The sequence below is a fragment of the Erpetoichthys calabaricus genome, chromosome 12, assembly GCF_900747795.2.
Source record: "Erpetoichthys calabaricus chromosome 12, fErpCal1.3, whole genome shotgun sequence".
Taxonomy (NCBI): Eukaryota; Metazoa; Chordata; class Cladistia; order Polypteriformes; family Polypteridae; genus Erpetoichthys; species Erpetoichthys calabaricus.
This window is the reverse complement of record NC_041405.2, coordinates 36430421-36457301: the sequence shown is the minus strand read 5'-3', so window position 1 is coordinate 36457301 and position 26881 is coordinate 36430421. Positions and strand designations below refer to the sequence as shown.

At 39.4% G+C, this 26881-nt stretch overlaps 1 protein-coding gene across 3 annotated transcripts in view; it reads right to left on the bottom strand.

Moving 5' to 3' along the window:
* Nucleotides 1–26881, bottom strand: part of atrx (ATRX chromatin remodeler) — a 387366-nt gene that overhangs the window by 288484 nt on the left and 72001 nt on the right. For all 3 annotated transcript variants that reach the window (XM_051934359.1, XM_051934358.1, XM_051934360.1), the window contains one exon: nt 23306–23415. In XM_051934359.1, the coding sequence (XP_051790319.1) occupies nt 23306–23415 (110 nt within the window). The remainder of the gene's footprint in view (nt 1–23305; nt 23416–26881) is intronic.

Below are 26881 nucleotides of genomic sequence, written 5' to 3'. Positions count from 1 at the left end.
TTACAACCTTAGGAAGCAAAACCCATGAGAGGGTGACTTTTGCATGTCACGCCCTACTTACAAACAATTTAAAACAAGTTCACTGACATCTAACCTAGCAGTTGTTGGAATGCTTTTGACAGACAAACTTCAGGTGCTCCCAGCTCTTAAAACAACAACAAGCAGAACACACACTTTTCCAGCAGCAGCAAGCCAGCGTGCGTTCAGCCCTCACACCCTCCACCCCTCGCCACTCCTACTTCTCCTCCTCCTCCTTCTCCAGAACGCTAGCAGCAGAAACGCAAAGTGGCAAAAGGATAGCTGCTATACAGGCTTTTAAGTGACTGACGCAAAGCGCGACAAGCACAACACACAGCTGGCAAGCAGCAAGACAGCAGCTGAACCGATCGCATCTCTTTAGCGTGCATTCAGAACACCCCCTCACAACGCGAGCAGCATTATAAGTCCCATGAGAAAGAAATTTAACCACGCCCGGGGCAGGAAATGAAGGACAAATATTGTTTTTACAAAAGTAAAAATGAAAAGAATGCATATGTAACAATTCCCATGAAAATAACAACCTCTTTGAATTGTTTATCCAGTAAACCAAACTCGGGGGTGGGCGAGCAAAGCAAGCAAGGGGCAGAGCCCCCTAGTAATAATAATAATAATAAAATCCACGATGTAGCGGGGGCGCGAAGCTGAACCGCAATATAGCAGGGAATCACTGTATACAATATATAAAATCCAATGTTTATCTGTCTGTATGTCTGTCCACTTTAAACGAGAGAACTACTTAACAGATTTAGATCTTTTTTTCTATAATTTGCTTGAACATTCCAGTTGATTTTGCGACTTCTCTCATTTTGCTATGTATCATAGTTTGCTTGTGGTACCGATTTATTTACGTGAACCCGAGAAACAAGCAGTGGGCCCTGGGTTGGGGGCTCTCCTCACTCACTCGGCAGTTTCAGGCCGTGTTCCTTAACTCCGCTTAGCTAGCGAACAAGAGAACAATTGAAATAAACTTTTGTTTGATATGTAAAATAAAGTGTTACTTAGGTCTTGATGAGTTTGACTCTGGATATTCTCTTAAGTGTATGCCACATTGAAAAGACAGACTGCAATTCAGATTGTGGATCCTGATATGATTTTTTTGGAAAGATGGCCCACCCCTAATTTGACTAATCAAGTTTTCAAATTTATGTAGGATTAATTAACCCTTTGGGGTTGCGAGCGACATGTTGAAGACCCCTGTTGTATACTGTATCTGAACTACATTTTAAGAGATATTGAGTACAATTTGACACATCTAAAATGTCAAAGTCTCAAAAACAAAAAAAGACAATTTATGATATCATTGTAATATAAACTAACTACACTTTGAGATATCTGAAATGTGATATTTATATACACAAAATTCATACTGAAATATGTGTGAATAGGCAGATTTTTGGAGATTTGTAAATCATTTTAAGATGCCTTAAATGTATTTCAAGACATCGCTATGATGTTCAGCAATACTAAATGGAACAGAAAACGGCAAAGCAGAATCACAGATCTAATTTTACAGTTTCAGATCTCCATAATAAGTTCTGAAGTGCATTTCTGAGAAAGTCAATGCAGAATATAAAGAACTACCGTGTTTCATGAATGTCTGCAGAAAGTTAATCAGAAAACTGTTGATACAATTCATTCTGATTAATTGTATGTTTCCTTGTAACTTTGTTAAGGCAGAAGTTGATAAACCTTGAGCAAGTGATGTACAGATTCCTGTGGGAGAAGCAGTTTGCAGAGTTCTGTGCCCACGTTCACAAGGTCTGGCCTTTCTCATTATTTAATCTGATAGCAAAACATAGAGTGGCAATGAATGAACAAGTTGATGAGAACAGAGTAATCAATGATATACTGTAATTAGGGAATCTCCATTATCTTATACCATTTATCATGGTAACCTTGATTATGTACCATCACAAAGCTTTTACTGGGAATCAAGCACCATTATACACTTTTAGAGGCTTAAATTCCATAAAAACAATGATTTGGACAGCTTTAAATGCCATTAAATGCATTCAAGAAGCAGTGATAGCTTGTTAAGTGTAATACAATGAGTGTGGTTACATGCACACAATTAACCAGGATAAGAGGACTTACCTTCTTAAAAATCCGCATTTAAATGCACAACAAAAGACTTAAAACACCATCATCGGCCGCTGAAAATCCAAAAATGTGTGTAAAGCCTATGATCATTTTCTTGTCAAACAGACACTTCATCAATGTTTGTTTTCTCCTTCCTTGACTGTGTGACTGAGCTCTGCAAATTAGTAGTACACTGGTACGTTGTTGCAATTCACCCAGTGCTGCTGTGATAACACAGGTATTTTTACTTCAATAAAATCAACATTGCGGTAGTCAGAATACTTACTGCACGTTACTTTTAAGATGTTGCCCTCCTGCTCTTGAGATTGTGTTGCTAAGTTTAGCACTGTATGTTCATTATTTCAGCCTGAAGAAGGAAAATAATTGCCCGAGAATTTGACTCTGCAAATGTATCTTGTGGACAGTTCTACCATCTTCTACTTGTGGCTGCTGAAAGCACAAGTTTTTTCGTAGGTTTTGGTAATTCTAGTGTTAAGTCATTCCTCATTGTTTCCAGGCTTCGTATGAGAGTATTCAACACAGTGGGTATCTTGGATAGCCGAGGCACTCACCAGCATTCAAGAATCATAGTAGGACTGAACAATTAATTGATTTCAAATTGAATCACAATTTGAAACAACGCAACCAGCAATTCACAAAGGCTACCATTTGGGATATATGTTACGCAGCGTGTCAAAAGCCGAGTTTTGATTTTTTTTTTAATGAAGAAAATAATACTGCTTTGAATAAATTGTACATACTATATGTACTTATAAATTCACACAGAACCAAATGGGTGACCTTTGTCTAACATGCGTCCTTCTAGTGAGTATGATCACATCATACCCAAACTGGTTAATTGTGGACAGTAACTCAGCATTACCTTTGGCAGGAAGCTGTGTATATCTTATCAATGTGTATGGTTAATAATTACTAGGGCTGCAACATTTAGTCGACTGTAATTGACGATGTGGACACATCATAAACAGAACCTTCAACAGAGGCTCCAGTCACAAAGAACCACATTGGTTTTTGTAACTGCAATACACTACATGAACGTCTGGGGTCAGTATCATTTGTTATTATTTGTCGAGACTGCACACAGTCCTACCAACGAAGAAGAATGTCTGAGGAGAAAAAGAATGTAGAGGAAAATAAACATGGTTGCAATGGCGAGTCAGATAGAGGAGAGGGAAGAAGAAATGACAGAGAAAAGTGTGGGAGCACTTCACTGAAAAAGGGAAAAAAAAGATGAATGCAGATTATGCAAAGCTGAGCTTTCTTTTCACAGCAGCACCACCGTGATGCATGAGCATCTGAAAAGCAAGCATCCTGGAGCTGTGATGCCGCCGTCTCTTGATAGGTAAGTTTCAGCGAGTACAGCTAGTGTCATGTGTTAATGTTGATGTTTGTACTATAATGTGTATATCAAGGTTTTGACAATGATAGCTAACCCTTAAACCGCCACATACTTGGGGGTTAATGCAACCCTGAACGCCAAATACTTTTTAGCTTCACTTTTTAAGTAAATGTCACAATTCACAAAGAAAATGTTAAATTTTAATGAAACACATATTTTTTTTTCATGCAAACAGCATCACGATTACTGCAACATTCATCATTTTACACACTACAAATGAACTGTAAAAACTATTTAAAAAAAAACTACTACAACAATCTAGTATTATATGTTCAAGGTGCAACTGACGACATTGATGAAATTCAGTAAATCACTGAGCCAACTGCGCTTGAACTGCCTGCACGCAAACACAAAGAGGTAAGCGCTGATGATTGCAGGCTCGTCTAGTGCAGTGGCTGAATCCCAGAGACAATCGTGCTGCAGTTCTGCCAGGGCCGGCAGTAGTCGTGAGCTGGCTGCTCAACAATATACGGCACTGACTGATCAGCTCCGGCATGCTGGAAAATTGCTCTGTGAAGCAAATATAGCCGGTTTTGGGATTCAATGAATGTATGTCACCAAATATACTTGCCCCTGTGTGCTGGCAAATTGCACTGAGACACAACTATAGCTAGTTGCAGCATTCAATGAATATACATCGCCGAATACACTCGGCTTTGGTGTGCTGGCAAATTGCACTGAGAAACAACTTTAGCCAGTTGCGGAGTTCAATGAATGTACGTTGCCGAATGTATGTCACCGCATATGCTCTGCTTCGGCATGCTTCCAAATTGCACTGGAAACCGACTCTAGGCCAGTTGTGGCGTTCAACGAATGTATGTTCCTGAATATACTCGGCTCCGGCGTGCTGGCAAATTGCCCTGAGACACGACTATAGACAGTTGCAGCATTCAATGGATATACATCACCGAATATACTCGGCTTCGGCGTGCTGGCAAATTGCACTGAGAAACAACTTTAGCTGGTTACGGAGTTCAATGAACGTACGTCACCGAATGTATGTCACCGCATATACTCTGCTTCAGTGTGCTTCCAAATTGCACTGGAAACCGACTCTAGGCCAGTTGCGGCATTCAACGAATGTATGTTTCCGAATATACTCGGCTCCAGCGTGCTGGCAAATTGCAAATGGGAACCGACTATAGCTGGTTCCAGCGGTTTAAGGGTTAAGTGAATATAATTTCAGTTATGTTTGCTAACGTGTTTGGAGCTATAGTAAACGAGTGAATAGGAATAGCTGAGCTGTCCTAGTTTTTATTTTTTTCTTCTTTTTTCGTATAATATTTGAGTTCATATGAATAGTAAACCATCACTAATTAACTTTAGGTAACTTGTGTTTTGGAGCATATCAGTAATTAGCTTGTTACATATTTTAGTCCGTTATTTTTTTTTACTTTGGCATAATATAGTAAGTACATGATGTGATAAACTACAACACTTCTCCTTCAGAGTGTGATGATTAAAACATCTTTCTCTGTTGCTCTTTATTTTTCAGTGTTACTAAGCAAAGGCATGTAAACAAGTTTATCCTCAAGAGAGGCTCTTGCAATACTCAAATGGCTGAAGTGTTTACAGAAAGCATCCTGAACATGATTGTCAATGTCATGCGACCTATATCTATGGTTGAAGATCAGGGTTTCAAGCAGATGATCAACACATTTCATCCAGGCTACACCTTACCCTCCAGAACTCATTTTACAAAGCTCACTGAGGGAAAGTATGAATCTGCTATTACTCAGATGAAAACTGTTCTTAAATCAACCAAGAACAAGATTGCTCTGACCAGTGTTGCCACAGAGGCTTATCTTGGTATCACTTGCCACTTTATAAGTGATGATTGGAAGCTCATTAGCTTCAGCCTCGCAACCATGTCATTAAAAGAACGACACACTGGGACAAACATTGGCACATGGATTGAGCAGGCTGTGGAAAAGTTTGAGATCCCTCCAAGCAAAATTGTGGCAGTTGTTCATGACAATGGTTCCAATGTCGTCCTGGCTGCTAACATCTTGTAGGATGTCCGTCCGCTGTGCAGGCCACACTTTGCAGTTGGTGATCAATAATGCACTGAAACCCTCAGATCAGTAAAGCACTTGGAGCAGCAAGGTGTCTTGTAGAGCACTGTAAACGAAGTGAACTGGCTTCAAGCAGGCTGAAGACCAAGCAGAAACAGATGGGGACCCAGGAGTACAAACTTGTCCAAGATGTCTCTACCAGGTGGAACAGCACTTATTATATGATAACTCGCCTCCTGGAACAAAGATGGCCACTGCCTGCAACTCTGTCTGACCCAACAGTAACACAAAGAGGGAAACAACACCTAAACCTCAAAGTTGATCAGTGGATCATTTTAGAGGAGCTGGCTAAAGCTCTCCAAGACTTTGAATATGCTACAGTCTACTTGAGTGGGGAAAGCTATGTGACTGTCTCTGCTCTGCCTCCACTGGTCACTGGGCTTCTGAAATCCACTCACACTGCTTATGATACGGCTGCTGTGCAGACCTTCCAGGCAGCTGCTTCAGAGGAGATCACAGCACGTTGGTCAAGAGAGGTCACCTTAAAAGATGATGATCCAAACAAACTGATCATTGCAACTGCACTAGACCCACATTTTTGAAAGTTTAAATTCCTGAAACCAGAAGAGAGGTTCAGTGTTCAGAACAAAATACAGGCTCTGGCCCTCCAGTCCATGAATGGGAGTATTACTCAAAACAACCAGCTTGCCACGGGGTACGAAGAAGCAACAGGACCAGATGATGAGGGTGCTTCAACTTCAGCTGAAAGAACTTCAAATAGATCTCTACTAGTTCTTGATTCACTGCTTGGATGTAACTCAACAGACCACAACAATGAGAACACTGAAGAAGATGCTCACGAACAACTGATCACTAATGCGGTAAGATTTATTTATTGAAATAAGAATAGTGCATATTAAACATGTCGATATTAAACATTTCAGATGTAGCCAGCTGGCTAATTTTTATCTGTTATACCATGCCAGGTGTTCATGTTCTTTGGAGAGTAGCCCATCTCAAAGACAGAAAATCCTCTGTCTTGGTGGAAGGCGAATGAGGCAAAGTATCTCACTCTTGCCTTATTGGCAAAATCATTCTTGTGTATTCCTGCTACCTCTACTCCCTCTGAGCATCTCTTCTCAGCAGCTGGGAACATTGTCTCAAAGAAGAGAGCCAGCCTCACACCAGAGCATGTCGAAATGCTCACGTTCCTGCACTGCAATCAAGAATATATGAACTGAATCTTTTATAAACTGTACATTGTTTTATTTTATTTGAATTGAAGCTTTATTTAAACTTTTGGACTTTAAGACACACCAGTGGCCATTTTTGGTTAAGTTAAATGCACTTTTTTGTTTAAAGGCTATGTGCACTTTAGTTTGTATTGTTTAATGTATTTCTTTTTTATTGTGAAGGTCACACTAATATAAAAACATCTGATTATTTTCAAATTCATATGTTTCACTGGATGTTATTTTAATTTGATTATTATTAATTTTAATCGTGTTAATGCAGAGATATCACGGTGACATTCACAGGTGGACAGACGTGAGCAGATGAAGTAAGACATGCACTGGAGCCCAGAACAGAATGTGCAACCACAGGTCGCAGGCATCAAAATAGTCAGGCATGAAATAATCATGACTAATCAAAAAAAAAATGTAGTCGACTACCAAAATAATCATTAGTTGCAGCCCTAATAATTACAAGGCATAGAGCATCTAAAAAAAAAACAAACACTACATTATAGATATTGAAAAATGACACATATTATTTACATGACTAACATGATATTTTACCGGAAGATCCTCGTATTGGCAACAGAATTCAGCTATCAAACGGTTAAGTTCAATAATTGTAGATGGATGGACAATCCTAAAAAAGTTGTACTGAGGGAGCTCCATACAGGGTAAGTTTTTACTTTGGTCTTGTTCTGTGCTTAGCTTTATGTGGGCATGTGATTCATAGCCACTGCATTGTCTCTTCTGCTTACACGCTGTCTGGCTCGAGGTTGCACTATTCCGATGTCTAGTTTGTTACTAACAAACTCTGTAGCACACAATTAATGTTCTAAAGCCTATAATGTGTTTATTGGCTGGCTTTATTACTATTCTGGAGGCCTCGGATGTTCTTCAGTTAACTTGGTTGTGTGGCAACCGAGCAAGAAGTCTGTTCCTGTTGAAGTAAGCTCACCTGCTTCTCAAAGTGGCACTGAACTCTAGTTACAAATAATCTCTTTAAACTCACCTTTGAATAATTAGTGCTACAGTATCTCTGCTGTTCATTTATTTTAAAGTTAGTGTGGTATTTAAATATGTGCAATAGAAATGCAGATTGACTAGTGCCCACCTATATAAATGCAAAGGCCCGCCTTAAGATTTGGTCTGGGAGACAGCCCTGACAATTATACACAGAGCAGTTTTTCTAAATGCTTCTCCAATGATGAAAAAGTATCATTTAATTCTTTCCCATGTAAGATGTTTAACTATTCTTTAATGCTACAACCTTCTAATTAAAGCAAAAGATAAAAAAAACTTAATTTTGATTCAACTTTTATTAAAACGATTTAAAACCCCCACTTTAACAAACCTCATGTCAGGTAACTAACACTTACCTTGCTGCTGGTTTGACACATAATGCCTAGAAAAATGAGATTAAATTGGAAATATATAGGCTATCATTATTACATTACTGCCAAATGCTGTAAAGGAGAAAAAAGTGAGCAGACTGGATCCTGATTTGATACTGTGATAATTGTGCATTTATGGGTGAGTCCAAAGGTTCTGACAGACTTCTTTTCTGAATGGCATGACATTAAATGTACCCTCTGCTGCTGTCAACTCCAAAATAATAAAATAAAAAAACAATCCACCTTAGATCTGTCTGATCTTTTACTTTGTTCACTATTCTCACTCTATTCCAGTCTTACTAACTGACTGGGCATTATTTGTCTTGGTCCCTGTCAGGACAATAAACCATAAAGCAGCCATGAAAAGGGGAATACATTTTTACAAACACACGTGCTGGCATTGTACCTTGTTACATCATTCTTATTTATTTATTTATTTATTTTTTAACTTGCTGGTGAAACTCCAAAGCACGAAGCACTTATGACAATGTTGCATGGCTCCCATGTATAGCACCCAGCTGGTGTACTGTGACGTATCTTGCTGCTGCATGGATAGCTGTGAGGAATGGGAAGCAGAGCTGTGGTGGAGCCCAGGGGAAAGTACTTTTTTCTGAGGGTACAGGGCACATCTGTAGGGAATGAGAGAGGGATTGAGAGAAGGGATGAGAGATAAGATTGTCACTTTGTGCCAAACAGGCTGTGCGGTTTAAACTTAAGCATCTAGCCATCTTTAGTAGACTAAAAACAAGATGACTGTGCTGATGCTTCCCTTTTATATGGTGCAGCAACATGGGATTTTGACATCTTGTATTTTTAAATAACAGTTGCCAGAGTACTACTAGACATTTTTTGATGATGGGGTTTGTTCTTCCTTTGCCCACTGCTGCAGTCATTACTATAAAAGTATTAAAAAAAAAAAAGTATGCATAAATATACCCTAAGTTCTTGTCTATAAGCCGGACTCATGTATTAGCCGGAGACCAAAAATCATACGAATTTTTAAAATAAAATCGTATCATAGATAAGCCGGACTCATGGATAAGCCGAACGTACTATAACCTATAACTAATAGAAGGGAGGGAGGTCAGTGGTCTCACTCGCGCCCATTTAATTTCTTTAAGGGGGGAGAGAGTGTGAGATATTGCCGTCTCTCTCACTCCCCGCATGGCGCGGTTGGAGCGGCCGGAGCGCGTTCTTTCTGCTCTGGGCGTCGCCGAGTCAACACGAGCGCGTAGCGGTCATTTAAATTGTGATTTTATATGTAAGCATATTTACATATATATCGCGGATTTCTGCGGACAATGGGTCTTTTAATTTCTGGTACATGCTTCCTCAGTTGGTTTGCCCAGTTGATTTCATACAAGGGACGCTATTGGCAGATGGCTGAGAAGCTATCCAGCTTACTTTCTCTCTCTCTCTCTCTCTCTCTTGCGCTGACGTAGGGGGGTGTGAGCAGGGGGGCTGTGTGCAGCTGCTTCCTGAAAGAAATGCTGCACGGAGCTTCGCATACTTAAAAGCTCAAAGGGCACGTATTGATTTTTTTTATCTGTATCTCTCTCTCTCTCTCTCTCTCTCTCTCTCTGCTCCTGACAGAGGGGGTGTGAGCTGCCGCCTTCAACAGCTTTGTACCGGCGGTGCTTCGCATACTTAAAAGCCAAAAAACCCTATTGATTTTTTTTTTTGACTGCTTGCTTTGCACTCCTTTGAAAAGGAAGATATGTTTGCATTCTTTTAATTGTGAGACAGAACTGTCATCTCTGTCTTGTCATGGAGCACAGTTTAAACTTTTGAAAAAGAGACAAATGTTTGTTTGCAGTGTTTGAATAACGTTCCTGTCTCTCTACAACCTCCTGTGTTTCTGCGCAAATCTGTGACCCAAGCATGACAATATAAAAATAACCATATAAACATATGGTTTCTACTTCGCGGATATTCTTATTTCGCGGGTGGCTCTGGAACGCAACCCCCGCGATGGATGTATAAGCCGGACTTATGTATAAGCCGATATTCTATTTTTTCATTTTCACAACTTTTTTCCTTAGATAAGCCGCGGCTTATTGACAAGAACTTAGGGTACATGCAACGCCCAGCATCACTGACCTAAGTTCGAATATATTTTTTGGCTAATTTGACAGCCCTAATACACAATGCTAATATCTTATGCTAAGCAAACCAACTCACAAATTACAGCCACAAGTATGCTATCAGAAAAGACTGTTTAATGCTGAGACAATATAGTAATGGGTCAGTATTTACAGTGGTGTGAAAAACTATTTGCCCCCTTCCTGATTTCTTATTCTTTTGCATGTTTGTCACACAAAATGTTTCTGATCATCAAACACATTTAACCATTAGTCAAATATAACACAAGTAAACACAAAATGCAGTTTTTAAATGATGGTTTTTATTATTTAGGGAGAAAAAAAAATCCAAACCTACATGGCCCTGTGTGAAAAAGTAATTGCCCCCTTGTTAAAAAATAACCTAACTGTGGTGTATCACACCTGAGTTCAATTTCCATAGCCACCCCCAGACCTGATTACTGCCACACCTGTTTCAATCAAGAAATCACTTAAATAGGAGCTGCCTGACACAGAGAAGTAGACCAAAAGCACCTCAAAAGCTAGACATCATGCCAAGATCCAAAGAAATTCAGGAACAAATGAGAACAGAAGTAATTGAGATCTATCAGTCTGGTAAAGGTTATAAAGCCATTTCTAAAGCTTTGGGACTCCAGCGAACCACAGTGAGAGCCATTATCCACAAATGGCAAAAACATGGAACAGTGGTGAACCTTCCCAGGAGTGGCCGGCCGACCAAAATTACCCCAAGAGCGCAGAGACGACTCATCCGAGAGGTCACAAAAGACCCCAGGACAACGTCTAAAGAACTGCAGGCCTCACTTGCCTCAATTAAGGTCAGTTTTCACGACTCCACCATAAGAAAGAGACTGGGCAAAAACGGCCTGCATGGCAGATTTCCAAGACGCAAACCACTGTTAAGCAAAAAGAACATTAGGGCTCGTCTCAATTTTGCTAAGAAACATCTCAATGATTGCCAAGACTTTTGGGAAAATACCTTGTGGACTGATGAGACAAAAGTTGAACTTTTTGGAAGGCAAATGTCCCGTTACATCTGGCGTAAAAGGAACACAGCATTTCAGAAAAAGAACATCATACCAACAGTAAAATATGGTGGTGGTAGTGTGATGGTCTGGGGTTGTTTTGCTGCTTCAGGACCTGGAAGGCTTGCTGTGATAGATGGAACCATGAATTCTACTGTCTACCAAAAAATCCTGAAGGAGAATGTCCGGCCATCTGTTCGTCAACTCAAGCTGAAGCGATCTTGGGTGGTGCAACAGGACAATGACCCAAAACACACCAGCAAATCCACCTCTGAATGGCTGAAGAAAAACAAAATGAAGACTTTGGAGTGGCCTAGTCAAAGTCCTGACCTGAATCCAATTGAGATGCTATGGCATGACCTTAAAAAGGCGGTTCATGCTAGAAAACCCTCAAATAAAGCTGAATTACAACAATTTTGCAAAGATGAGTGGGCCAAAATTCCTCCAGAGCGCTGTAAAAGACTCATTGCAAGTTATCGCAAACGCTTGATTGCAGTTATTGCTGCTAAGGGTGGCCCAACCAGTTATTAGGTTCAGGGGGCAATTACTTTTTCACACAGGGCCATGTAGGTTTGGATTTTTTTTTCTCCCTAAATAATAAAAACCACCATTTACAAACTGCATTTTGTGTTTACTTGTGTTATATTTGACTAATGGTTAAATGTGTTTGATGATCAGAAACATTTTGTGTGACAAACATGCAAAAGAATAAGAAATCAGGAAGGGGGCAAATAGTTTTTCACACCACTGTATGTCTGAAACCACCAAAGGCTGACATGCTGGTGTTCTTCATAAACAAATCTGTAAAGACCACAATGAGTGTTGAGAAGTAGTAGAGATGTCAGGGAAATAAGTATTACGTAAGGCTTCTGTTTATAGAGTAGTTTTAAGATTTTAGTTTTTTTGTACTATATCCTATAGTGGCAGTCTTTGTGGAAAAAAGTTCAAAACTTAAATGCTGGTTATCTACAAATGTCTTATTTGAAACTGCAATTTAAAATATTTTGTGTAACATGTATATTTCTATTTTATCGTGACTGTCATCCTTGACAGTACTTTATCTTTTCAGTCCCACATCAATAACATCTCCTGGTCTGCATATTTCCACTTGTGTAACATTAATCGTATTCGCCCGTCCTTCACTCCCCAAACCACTGCTATCCTTGTTCACAGCCTGGTCACTTCTCGTCTCGATTATTGCAATTCCCTTTTCTTTGGTCTTTCTCGCAAATCTCTTTATAAGCATCAACTGGTCCAGAATTCAGCTGCCCTCATCATTACTAGAACCCCCTCTATTCACCATATCACTCCCATCTTGCAGCAGCTTCACTGGCTTACAGTTAAGTTCCGCATTCAATTCAAAATTCTTCTGTTAACTTTTAAGGCTATCCACAACCTTGCCCCTCCATATCGGTCAGATCTCCTCCATGTTGCCATTCCCTCCCGTACCCTAAAATATTTCAATGTTCCTTAAAAGTTTTGAAAAATCAGAGTTCTAAGCTTACAGATGGGTTAACGTCTATTACTGAGCTGATTGTGTGGCGATTGGTTACTTGGAGAAAGAAAAGGATGGACAGGAATTGGAGGTTAGTATGTTTGAAAGAGACAGTACTACTGCAATAAATTATTTCATCAAATTATTGCATCTTGCGTGAGGCAGGAACAATCTCTGGATGAGGTGCCAGCTTGTCACTATTACTGCACCACCGTATTCCCATGTTTAATAACATGCTTTAATTCCTATCATCATGAAAACAACAAGCATACATTTCAGTATTTAAATTATTCAGAGAGCTCTAATATCATGAATGTAATGGATTCTGTGTCCTGTCGGAGGAAGAGAAAACCTGTTTAAGAATCACGTAGTGATTCACACAAATAGAGCACATAGAAGAACAGATACAATACAAAGCATTTAACGTGCAACTTTAGTTACAATGGTATTTGAGAAACTAGTAAATTAAAGATTGCAAAATGATGTTTATGATGTTCTACTTTAATGACAAAATAATCTACAGTACATGATTAAAGTGGAAATTTTGAGATTAAAGTTCCGTGCTTTTTTTCCACTGTGCGCCTTTTTTTTTTTTTTTTTTTTCTCTGTGCCCTAATAAGCTTCCAAATGACAATCAGACGGTTGGCTACGACTCACCTTTTCACGGCGACTTTGATATCTGACAATTTTTTTCATTTCAGGCACTGTGCGACTTTCTGAACTTGAACTATCGAGTTTGTCTGACACTCTGTCACTTGATCAACTTCCTTTTGTTGTTTATACCACTGTTTAAACCAACAAATAGTAAGTTTCTCCTTTCCTCCACTTGGTATTGCTGAAATTCTTCTATTTTCTCCCGTGCTTTTGCCATTGCCTTTTCACAGAACGCTGAGCTTAAGGGCTATTTATATTGATTTGCATATTCAAAGAAGTGTAATTCTGGGAGAAGTTAGAGACTGGCAGCGGGCGCATGCATGTGCATTACTTTTCACGCTGACCAGGATTTATGTAGCAGAAGAACGTGGAAGTTGGGGTATGCACAGATTTATGCATCTGGATTTTTTTGTGTGCACGAACATTTCTGCTTTTGTCCATACGCCATGTTTTAGTGTGAATTCTACGCACACTGTTATGCATGAGGCCCCTGGTCACTGCCTAGGTGTTCATCGGCAAACTTTACTCTTGCCTTGATGTTCTTTCTCAAAGGTTTCCTCCTGGCACACCTTCCATGCAAGTGTAATTTGTTCTAATGTGTGCAGTTTCTTTCCAATAGTAAACACGTGCACTTTGACATCAACAGCAGTAAAGAGCTATTTGTGGGTTCTGTGATATCCTATAATGAAATCCTACAGTTCTTACAGACATCCTTTAGTGATGTGTCCACATATGCTAAAGAAACATTTTATTGGAGTTGTACTTACTTTTTCACAGTATAGCAAGTCCATAAAAGCCTAAACAGTTAGCAAGTCATATTCTGTAAATGGAAAATGTTGCTAGTGAGCCTTGAATAAGATTCAAATTGTAGGGTTTTGTGATAGAAGCCTAAATACACCACATGCCATTTCAACTTTTCACTGCTCCACCTGGTGGTTTTACAAAGTAGTCCAGTCATACCAGTGAAAAATTCTTAAACAGTTCAAAATCATGCAGTATACTGCAGTCTGCACACCATAAAATAATGCAGCATTCCTTGCGTATTTTGAATGACTACCGCTGTCCATACATTTGTATGTATATATTAATAAAACTTTTTTTTTCTTTATTATTATTTTAACTCTTTTAGGGCTAATTTTTTTTTTCTCCCAGGGTTGAATATTTTTCCAAAAACTAACTTAAAAAAAAAAAAAAAAAAACAATGGTTTAACATATCAAATCAATAAAAAATATTGTGCATGTTGTATGAGCCTGCATACTATATGATTTCCATACATGTTACACAGCAAAGTCCTGCAAAGTATGATATCGCTCAAAGCAGCCAATTGCATGCATTGACACATTGCACTGCTTACAATATGTATTGCACTGGTGCTTCCTTTTCAAATGTCTGTTGCTGCACTTTCTCAAATATATTGTTAGTGTGTACTGTAGAGATACAAGTCACCCGTTAACATCGTGCCATGCCACGGCCACCAAGTTTTCTACCCGCATCTAAACAGGATCGTCACCTCTTTTCATCTTCAGCCTGTCTGGCTTGAACTATGAAGGCCTTTGTCTCCTGTTCACCCTCACTGTGCCACAAGCTCCAATTCCCCTGCTCTGTAGCTCCACAAACAACTCTGGTGATGTATAAAATTTGTCCATGTACACAGCATGACCCAAATGTTCATAGCCCTGAAGCAGCTCCAGCACAACCTGACTTGTCAAGGGACAGTTCTCTTTGAAAGAAATACTTTCCTGTACAGTGGTACCTCGGTATACGTCCGCTTTGGAATAAGTCCAACTTGGTATACGTCCTGTTTGGACGCAAAAAATTTTGCTTGGTATACGACCTTTGTTTGGAATACGACTCGCATGCTAGAATACCACGTGTGGTATAGTGGGTCCGCGGCTTCATGCCGCCATGTCGTTCTCCGTGGACGCGATTGCACTACCGCGGGGAAGTTAATGAGGTAGTTGGAGCTAGACGCACCTGCACAGGTGGGCTGTGATCGGGAAGAGTGAGACTGCATTTTTAACCTCAGATTTTATCGGATTTATTTAATGTTGTTTTTATTCCCACGGAACACTTGTTTTTATGGATATTTATTAAATAATTATTTATTGAAACCAGATGCACTGCACTTTTTGTTTGGACACTGATTTTTGTTTTAAATAAAAGCACTTGGCATTCTTGCACTATCACCTGGCTTCATTTGAGAATTGTCCTCATTTGTCAGCTCATCTCGGTGACATTACCGACGCTGTCGGGTTCAGGGCTCCCTGTAAGGACGTATGGCAGCATGGAGCGGAACTGCATCGTCACACCATGCGCTACCCTACGCTGCCCACGAGTGTCAGTACGCCAGTTGCTAGCATTCAGTGAACAACCCGCGCTATAACTCTGTGAATAGTCACGTGATTGTGTTTTTTCGCGTAAATTTGAATTGTTGAAAAGTATGAAGGTGGCATGTGTATCCGGGCCATGGCTGCTGCATATTATATATATATAGTATGTGAATTTCTGCTTGGAATTAATAAAGTATCTATCTATCTATCTATCTATCTATCTATCTATCTATCTATCTATCATACAGTATGCAGAGAACGACAGTATCTACGATAGTGAAAAACAAAGACGTTATTAAAAAGTAAAGTGAGGTTAAATTTTAATTTATTTCATCTAATTGCTTTTGTATTTATGTATTTTAGTATTAAGCAGTGTTTAAATTATTTTATACAACACCACCAATGTATAATATGCCAATAACAAAAGGATTTTTTTTCATGGGAACGGATTAATCATTTTCCCTTTATTTCTTATGGGGAAAAATATGTTTGGTATACATCCTGTTTGGTATAAGTCAAAGGATCTGGAACGGATTAAGGATGTATACCGAGGTACCACTGCACATGTAATTACTTTCAGGCAGAAATCAGTGTTTGCTTCTGCCAATACAAAATCCTTTATGCCATACTTTGTGGGCTTGTCTGGCATATACTGGCAGAAAAAAAGGCTTCCCTTGTATTATATCATAGATTTATGCACAGACAAATCACAGCCAGGCTGATAAAATTGTTTATATGTTGGTTCCACAATGTCAAGCACAGGCTGAACTTTATACATGGGGTTATAAGCCTGGCTCACCCCTAGGGATTTGCTTCTGGTTATCACAGAAATTAATAAAACTTTGCAGAAGCACGTACCTATCGCGCAGCATAACCTGTCCAAAGCCACCGGGGACAAAGCACGTTTGGACCAATGCTCCCTAAAGTTATACCATCAGTCTAGTCTCATCTCTACTTGTAATGCCACAAAGCCCCTTATCTCGTCTTTTGTTATGGGTTTCCACTTTGAAAAACGAGAATGCGGTGCAGGCACAGCCTGTGATTCAAAAAATTGCTCTGCATACCTGTTTGTCTCATCTGACAGCAGCTGAAAAGCAGCCTCAGGAAAGAACAGCCTGAAGTAGTCCAGTGGCTGGTAATCTGTCGTGTCCAACAGCAAGCCATGCTGTCTTGTGAAGTCCGGCAGCCAGTTTGGCTCCCACGGATCAATGTCTGGGTATTCATCCCACACGAACCTTGCCGTCGGTGCACTGGCTGCGCGAAATCGCTCAGCTGGTAGCCAATCAGCTGGGGTGGCATCGGCTGGTGTCCGATCAGCTGATGACAGTTCCTTACTCTCTTGCTCGATCTCCTGATCACTGTCAACAAAATCAGATTCTGAAAAATCAGAGATCGACTCAGCGATAATGCACAAAACATCATCAGCATAGTTTTTTCTTTTCTGCACTCGCTTCGCTCCCTCATGAGATGTCAATGCCATCTTGCCTTTGTTTACATTTCGTAACTCACGCACATGCAAGGATTAGATGCCGAGTCAATAAGTCTAACATTCCTCCAAGCAGAGAGGAAATGCCTGTGACGTAACAGTGAGTTTTGTCGCCATTAACAGCTGATTGTCGCCCTCTACCCCTGGAAGTCGACTTTTGTCAACGTGCCCCCTCAACCCCTCCTGTCGACAAAAGTCGGCATCCGCCCTAAAAGAGTTAAAAACCTATCTCTGTGTGTGTGTGTATTTATAAAGCTCCTTTTGTCTTTACCTTCATTAAAATAAAGTATACAGGCATATGAAAAAGTTTGGGAACCCCTCTCAGCCTGCATAATAATTTACTCCACTTTTAACAAAAAAAATAACAGTGGTATGTCTTTCATAACCTAGGAACATCTGAGTACTGGGGTGTTTTCTGAACAAAGATTTTTAGTGAAGCAGTATTTAGTTGTATGAAGTTAAATCAAATGTGAAAACTGGCTGTGCAAAAATTTGGGTACCCTTGTAATTTTGTTGATTTGAATGCATGTAACTGCTCAATACTGAATACTTGCAACACCAAATTGGTTGGATTAGCTTGTTAAGCCTTGAACTTCATAGACAGGTGTGTCCAATCATGAGATATAAAGGTATTTAAGGTGGTCAATTGCAAGTTGTGCATTCCTTTGACTCTCCTCTGAAGAGTGACTGCATTGGATCCTCAAAGCAACTCTCAAAATTCTGAAAACAAAGATTGTTCAGTCTCATTGTTTAGGGGAAGGCTACAAAAAGCAATCTCAGAGGTTTAAACTGTCAGTTTCAACTAAGGAATGTAATCAAGAAATGGAAGACCACAGGCACAGTTGCTGTTAAACCCAGCAGGTCTGGCAGGCCAAGAAAAATACAGGAGCGAATTATGCGCAGGATTGTGAGAATGGTTACAGACAACCCACAGATCACCTCCAAAGACCTGCAAGAACATCTTGCTGCAGATAGTGTATCTGTACATCGTTCTACAATTCAGCGCAATTTGCACAAAGAAAATCTGTATGGCTGGGTGATGAGAAAGAAGCCCTTTCTGTACTCACGCCACAAACAGAGTCGCTTATTATATGCAAATGCTCATTTAGACAAGCCAGATTCATTTTGGAACAAAGTGCTTTGGACTGATGAGACAAAAATGGAGTTATTTGGTCATAACAAAAAGCGCTTTGCATGGCGGACAAAGAACACCACATTCCAACAAAAACATCTGCTGCGTACTGTCAAATTTGGTGGAGGTTCCATAATGCTGTGGGGCTGTGTGGCTAGTTCAGGGACTGGGGCCCTTGTTAAAGTCGAGGGTTTGATGAATTCAACCCAATATCAACAAATTCTTCAGGATCATGTTCAAGCATCAGTCCCAAAGTTGAAGTTACTCAGGGGTTGGATATTCCAACAAGACAATGACCCAAAACACAGTTTGAAATCTACAAAGGCATTCATGCAGATGGAGAAGTACAATGTTCTGGAAAGGCTGTCACAGTCCCCTGACTTGAATATCACAGAAAATCTATGGGATGATTTGAAGCAGGCTGTCCATGCTAGGCAGCTATCAAATTAAACTGAACTAGAAAGATTTTGTATGGAAGAATGGTCAAAAATACCTCCATCCAGAATCCAGACACTCATCAAAGGTTATAGGAGGCGTCTAGAGGCTGTTATATTTATAAAAGGAGGCTCAACTAAGTATTGATGTAACATCTCTGTTGGGGTTCCCAAATTCATGCACCTGTCTAATTTTGTTATGATGGATATTGCTTATTTTCTGTTAATCCAATAAACTTAATGTCACTGCTGAAATACTACTGTTTCCCTAAGGCATGTCATATATTAAAAGGAAGTTGCTACTTTGAAAGCCAATGGTAAACAAAAATCCAAAGAATTAAGAGGGGTTCCCAAACTTTTTCATATGACTGTATGTATTTTTCTAGTTGCTCTAAAGTCCACTGAACCTACAATAAAAATATCAGCCTTACTTAAAATAATAAGTGGTGTCTGGAGGACAGAAAAGTGGATAGTGTTATAGACTGGCTACTGACCACTGGTGCAGAATGATCTCTTTAGTTTAACATTTTTAATAATGCCTTTAGGTTATTTCTTTAGGCTAATCATGTGATTTGTTATTGAAATATAATTATTTTGGGCCTGGATTAGAGTGGCTCTGAAGAGAGAGAGAGAGAGAATGTGTGCAGTGTGTTCAAATGTGTGCAGCCAAGAACTGGTTCTACCCCAACAATCCAGGCTACCAACATAGGCTCCAGCTCTCCGATATCAATCAGAAGAAAAAAGGAATGGATGGAAAATTACATAAAGGAAAACATTTATACGAGTTTAAATATATATTATATAGACCATTTATTCATTTTCACTGTGAAGCAATGTTGGATTGGTACTGAGATTTTGATAATACCTGCTTTCAAACCTCAGCACCAGTACCAAAACTGTTCCGAAGCAAATAACGAATAAATCCAAATTCTCCATCTTCTTCATTTTCTCCATCATCTCCAGCCTCCCTAATATGTCATTCCATCGATCTGTACTATGGAGGATTGGGGGGTTTTGGCTCAGTCACATCATTGATATTGCTATTAACGTAACAAAAAAAAACAGCTACAGCTAAAATAAAAGCAAAAAACTAAGTTGATAACAATAATCTACATGAATGTTTGCAGTTGCCAGTATATTTATGAAATATTCAACCCTTGAGTTGTGATATTAGTGGAGGAACAAACATTGATTCATGTACATGAGCAAATAACCCTCTGCTTCAGAATCTGGATTTCATTGGTCATATCAGGCATCAGTCAGCTTTTTCTTCTAGAAATAAGAGTGAATACCACTTTTCAATGGAATATTCTGTAGATTTCATTGGCTATAACTGACCGTCAGTCACAAATGCCCAGCTGACAAAGTTGCAAGTAGCTTTCACCAAACTTAAAAGAAAGGATCTTAAAACATACCACCTGTTACTTTGGAAGATAGAGCTATGTAGTTCAAAAATTACAGCCATGGAGGATTTGTCAGGTTTGAATAGTTACTTCAAATTCAGTCAGTATTTAGACAGAAAAAAATGTTTCTTTATACACCAAAGGTACAATAATAGTAAGTTCAGCAGTTTCACCCATGTTTTTTTCATAGACATAACCTAATGACTGATTCAAGGACACAACAGCAAGAGATCAATGTTATCAACCGATTAGATGTAACATATAGACATTATTGACTTGTAATCAGGTTATAAGTACTGATGTTTCCACATGGGCAGTGTGGTGTCACAGAGTGAGTTCCTGTCATTTCAATAACCCAACTATTCGCATAAATCCAATTATTATTATTACTATAAATCTGATTTCTAAAATGCCATACAAACCCATATTCCATTAGAGAAATTGAACTTTTGGCCCCTGAGCAATCTGATTAACAGAGGTAGATTTTTCTGCAAATAATCCAATTATGAGGCCATGTAAACCCATAACCGGGCCAACATTAAAGATTTTGTAGTCTGTACATGTCCACTGCACTCTGTCAACCTGCACATGTATTTGCTTTGCATACACTTTCACTGGTGGTAGAAATATCTACAAATTAAATTTGCAGAGGCAAATTTCGGGCAATTGCATTATTCTTTCTCCTGGCTGAAATAATCTTTCTCAATATTTCAGAAACTAATACATTTATACTGATGCACTGAACACAGAGTGCTAAAGTTAACAACACTATCTCGAGAGCAGTAGGGTAATGTGTGAAAAGTAACAAGATTTATGTAGTCAGATTACTTTTTGAAGTAACAAGTAACCTAACAATACTTACCTTATTGAAGTAAAAACACCAGCATTTTTATTACAGCAGCACAATGCATAATGCAAGAAGCCCACATACCAGGTGCATTCCAGGGCTCAATCACACAGCTAAGCAGAGAAGAGTTTGCCAAGTGCAATCCGTTAACAGAAAGCTATGAATCAAGTGTTAATTTGACTAAACATATTGATAAAATAAAATTATCACAGGCATCATACTTATTTTCAGATTTAAGGTGGCCGATGATGTTCAACTCTTTTTTGAGCAGTTTAATAACACTGGAGCATTTCATCAAAGCAGAACTCGTAAAGACTACTTGCAAATGTAAACAGGGATTACTAAGAAACCAGTTTTCTGCCTTAACCGGATTATTCATTTTAACCAGATTATGTGTGTACACGTAAATGCACTGACTGCAATGATGAACTTCTCTATGTTAAAGGCTCCAGGCTGTGCTTAGAAGCTCATCAGCACTCCCACTCAGGGGTTATATTAACAGTAAACCAAATCTGCTCTATACTGAAATAAACTTCGGCAAAACTCTTTATATCAAACACTGTCAGGCTTAACATACAGCTTATCAGTGAAGAAACAATAGAAATATCTGATTCATTGCAGATGGCAATCTTGTTATGTAACGAGTTCGCAGCACTACATGAAGTGACTTTGACTGTTTAGATTGCAGCAACGCAGAGGTTTGTCAGGGATTCATATATCTGAATTGAACAGTAAACGTATGACTTTTGAATGGAATTTGGCTGTAAAACGTGTAACAAAATCCACTCTTCTCCAATTGATTGTTCCTTATTACTATGCGTGATTGTAACATCAACATGTATATTCACATATGTAACTGTACACAAATTGTGTTATTTCATTCATGGCTTTTTTTATTGTTCCTGCTTTTCTCGTAATCTAAATCAAAACTTTGACTTTCAAATATTTATCTATTATTTGGTTCTTAATTTTCATATCATTTTATATTCTGCTTTATTAATGTCACCTTTGCTTTTATTCCTATTGTATTTTTTTTTAAAATATTTTTGAAGCATGTTGAGCATAGGGATGGCTGTATTATTATTAAAAATATTACAGTGCCATGAGTTCAGGTTTAGTTGCTAACCTTGTCAGTGTTTCTATGGAATTTGTATGCTCTCCTCATGTGTATTTGGACTTGCACATTGTTTTATAGCTGGGTATTAGAAAGTGTGTCATTAATCATTCTCGAAAGCCAGAATATGTTTATTCCCACATGTCATTAAATAACATCCTGCCAGTTGTGGCACCCGGACGGGGCTCATGCCTGGCCGGGACACCCAGGAAGACAGGAGGAGGGCTCATTCCTCCTCCAGACCGCGAGGGGGCGTCCGCCCTGGTTGTATTGGGGGCCACGGGTACAGGGCTTGGAAGCCCAACCCTGTAGGGGCCTGTGGTCACCGCCAGGGGGTGTCCCCCTGCCTGAAGGACCCTGGACCCCAGTACTTCTGCCACACCAGGAAGTGCTGGGGGGAAGAAGAGATGGAACACCCGGAGTGCTTCCGGGAGGACAGCCGGCATTTCCACCACACTGGGGCGTGTCTGCGGGATTGCCGGTGCACACCTGGAACACATCCGGGTACGGATAAAAGGGGCCGCCTCCCTTCATTCGAGGCTGGAGTCGGGTGGAAGCAGGACAAGGTTCAAGAAAAGAGAGAAGGAGGTGGTCCGAAGAGGCAGAGTGGTTGGCCTGGACTTTGGGGAAGATTGGGGTTTGTGGCACAATAATTGTAAATAGTATTGTAAATAAACGTGTGTTAGGTGACATGGTTGTGTCTGCCTGTCTGTGTCCGAGCCAGTCTCCACACAGTTTAGATGCACAGGACGCTACTCAGGTTTTACATGTTACTAAGTAAATGACCCGATAGGTTTCTAAAACACATGATTAGTATTTAACCCCTTATGCATTACAGGGTTTTTGCCATTACTATGCCTAAATTACATACCCAAAAATGTATGTCCAAATGGCTTAAGTGTAGTAAGTGTAACACTTCATATTTTTAAAGCAAAGTATTTATATGATTAAAAACCTTAGTTTACATCAATATCAGCTAAATACAACATATAAAATTGGTGCTTTAGGGATTTCTCTCCAAAACCCAGAATTTTCCAAGACACTTGCTGATGGCAAAGTGTCACAATATTTCTCCTTTGTAAGAATAATTACAAATTACATACCTTACAAATAAGAACTTTAAGTGCAGGATGCTGAAAAATGGTGTCCTTTTGAAAATGATTAACTTGCTGTCCACAAGCTGTACAGCTAACAATGCCATGCAAGCTTTCGTCTGTGAATAAAGGAAAGGCGTTACCAATTTAGACAGCCTATAATTTATAACTTGACACAATAAATAGCTAATGTTAAAATAGTAGGAACCTAACAATCATCAAAAATTACTACATTACATTTAACACATTAAATAATAAGAGTGAGAACTTCATCCAAGTGTAGCTATGATATACACAAAACAATAGAAACAGAATAGTGGTCCAATTAAAATGTAAGGCTTTCTTGTAATATGTTTTCTTGTTCGGCCCACAACACAATGTGAAACCTATGTACAGAAGTAGAAGTTTGGGGACAAGGATTAAAAAAAGAAAGAAGAAATTTTAAATAGAACCCACACATTTTAGAAAAAGGAACCTTTGTTTCGTCATGCATTGACATCCTCTCCAAACAGAAGTCGTGCAATATGCCACTGGCTGCAAGAACCATTTGTTAATTCATTAGGTTATGTTAAATTTTTAGAAGTATTTTCCAAGTTATGTCATTCCACTTTCTTTAATTTAAAAGGCAATATCCATGCTTTCACACTCTCCTAAAGTCTGACTGTCTCATGTTAGTTTACAGGAAGTTCAGCAGCATTGGAAATGTGCAATTCCTCAAGTACCTTAAACACTTAATTTGGATAGAGTACTGCACTATAAAGCTTTGAAAATCATATTTTAAAAAAATGTTTCTGAGACTGGCTGAATTACTGACCACCATTTGAGTCATTTGGTGTGAAAAAAATCAGACAATATCAATTTTCAGCCAATCAATCAGATAATCACTAATCTTTCGTAAGTGCTAATTAAAATTCTAAACCATTTCAATTTGAAGTTTTGGCACAGCTAACATGGTTTGGATAAATTTGATCTCAATGAACAAGATTTTCTTACGTACAAATGAATCATTCTACCAACTTCTGTGAAACAGGACTTGCAGTGGTCACTGCGATCAAACCAAAAATGAAATATGACACCTACATAAAGTCTACCTTTAAAAAAATCTTATACCAGATATTGATGATTTATTTAATGTCATTCAGTTCAAGCACATCTTTTCTATGAAGACTGTGCCTTTATATTCATCATGTCTGAAACTATTAGTGCATATTACTACATCTTTTAACATCGTGTATATTTTTAATGTAACATTTTCATATTAACTATATTTTTATTTTTTTTTTAGTCAAAAGAAGAGGTTCCATAAAAGGAAATACTTTTATACGGGGTTCCGTAGTCCCACAAAGAACCATTCTGTTAATACCTTGAAAGAGCTGATTTCGTACTCACATTTACAGAATGTCTGAAGCTAATGAAAATTTTCTTCAGCCAGCGTCATTTTTGTGAGACTACTGGCATCAAATTCCCTTTTTAGCACATCTATTCCCTATAAGTCTAAGTATAGTTGCTACTGACAATTTTGTTTTTCACTCTAGATACTATGACCTATTTTAACAACTGACCAATTTTCCTTTTTTGTCTGTGATCTTATGAGGGATCTCGGCATGTCCACTGACCACTAGGGAAAACTTAATTTTTTTTTTTTTTTTTTTTTAAACTCTGTACTGTAACTAAGCATCTGTAAAGGCTTCTCAGGAGACTGCTGTCACCTCTTTGGCATTTTTTAACTTTACCTGTTTATTGAGGAAGAAAAAAAAACATTAACTGTAATGATTGTAAGTATTTACCTCACAATACCAATGACTGTATTTTGTATTAATCATTCTGCAGAGAGCTATATGATTTATTACTTCTATATGATTTGTTCTTCATTTAGGTAGAAAAGAATTAAGCTTGTGCACAGAATTATTAGATAACTTGCATTCTTTTATGAGAAAATGCTGATGTCTTGATACTAACAGAACTGAATTCTTGCTTAAAACCATAAGAAACAAGTCCTTTACGGATTAATAAATAAGGATTTATTAATCTAACCAAACAAAATTTAATGAAGATATTAAAACTATAAGAATGTAATTTCTTTATAACTAATATACTATAAGAAACTGCTTTAAACTGGTCTCGTGTGTGCTGATAAGAGCATATTTCTTAGGAACGTGAGAGCCCTAATCCATATTACTAAACGAGAATGGTAAACCGAATATGGAAGCAGGGACATGCCTGTGGACGCAAAAGACACAGTGCGCAAGCACCACACAAAGCCCCCCACCCCCCCCCCATAGTGAAATGGGAGAGACTACGCATGTGCGCAGGCGCCACACAAACCCCCCGCCCCCCCCCCCCCCCCCCCCCCCCCCCCCCCCCCCCCCCCCCCCCCCCCCCCCCCCCCCCAAACAGTGCAAAACGGGAGAAACTACGAACCGTCAGAGTAGGAAACAAAGTAAAACGTCATAAAGGGATGCTGCAAGCGGGATAAAGCGAGGTCAGAAATAAAACACAGAGTTGGAAACAACATAAAATACAGAGTTGGAAACAACATAAAACACAGAGTTGGAAACAAAGTAAAACTTCATAAAGGGATTAAAGAAACAAAGCACACCTCCACCCATCCCCCCCCCCCCCCCCCCCCCCCCCCCCCCCCCGAGTTAAACGGGAGAGACTACGCGCGTGCACAGACACCACACAAAGCACCCCCACCAGACACCACCCCCGCACCAGAAAAAAGCGGGAGAGACTACAAACCGTCAGAGTAGGAAACAAAGTTAAACGTCATAAACAGGTTAACGAACAGGGACAAACACAAAGAGAGCAGGTTACAAAACATAGCCACCCTCCCCATAGTAAAACGAGAAAGACTACGGACCGTCTGACATGCCACAAGCAGGATACAGCGAGGTCAGAAATAAAACACAGTGTAGGAAACAAACTAAAACTTCATAAAGGGATTAAAGAATGGGGACGAACACATGGAGAGCGGGTTACAGATGATGAAAACTGGAATGCAACAGCTACAAAAAAACCTATGGAATTAAACACATGCACACCGAGATACAGAATATAAAAGCACAAACAACGACAATTAAACGTCCACACCACACAGCGGATGCGGACCCTGAAGGTTCAGGCACCTACATCGGGCGTCAGAACGGCCAGTGAAGTACAAAAGGCAAATGCGCCTACACAGCATGGTAAGAACCGACATAATATGGAAGGCGCAGGCGTCGCCGCCATATTGTGAGTGGCACTAATGCGGCATATTGTGAGTGGCACTAATGTGTACGGAGTCCACAAAGGTTCATACATCAAACCCAAGATGGTATGGACACGCGTCTGAAACCGCGGAAGCAAAACTGTCTTGCCTCCAAAACAAACAGCTCAACAACTAACACAGCTTCGACACCGAGCACGCGTAGACAGATCTAATGAACGTGGGATACAAAGTGAAACGGCAAACACTACAAAGTCCGCAGTGCTCCACAATGCACTGCACAATAGTTCGGAAACAGCTACAGTGACATGGGCGAACGCTCCGTATTAAACATACGCCATCCTCACGCGTCCAAACTATAGATAGATAGATAGATA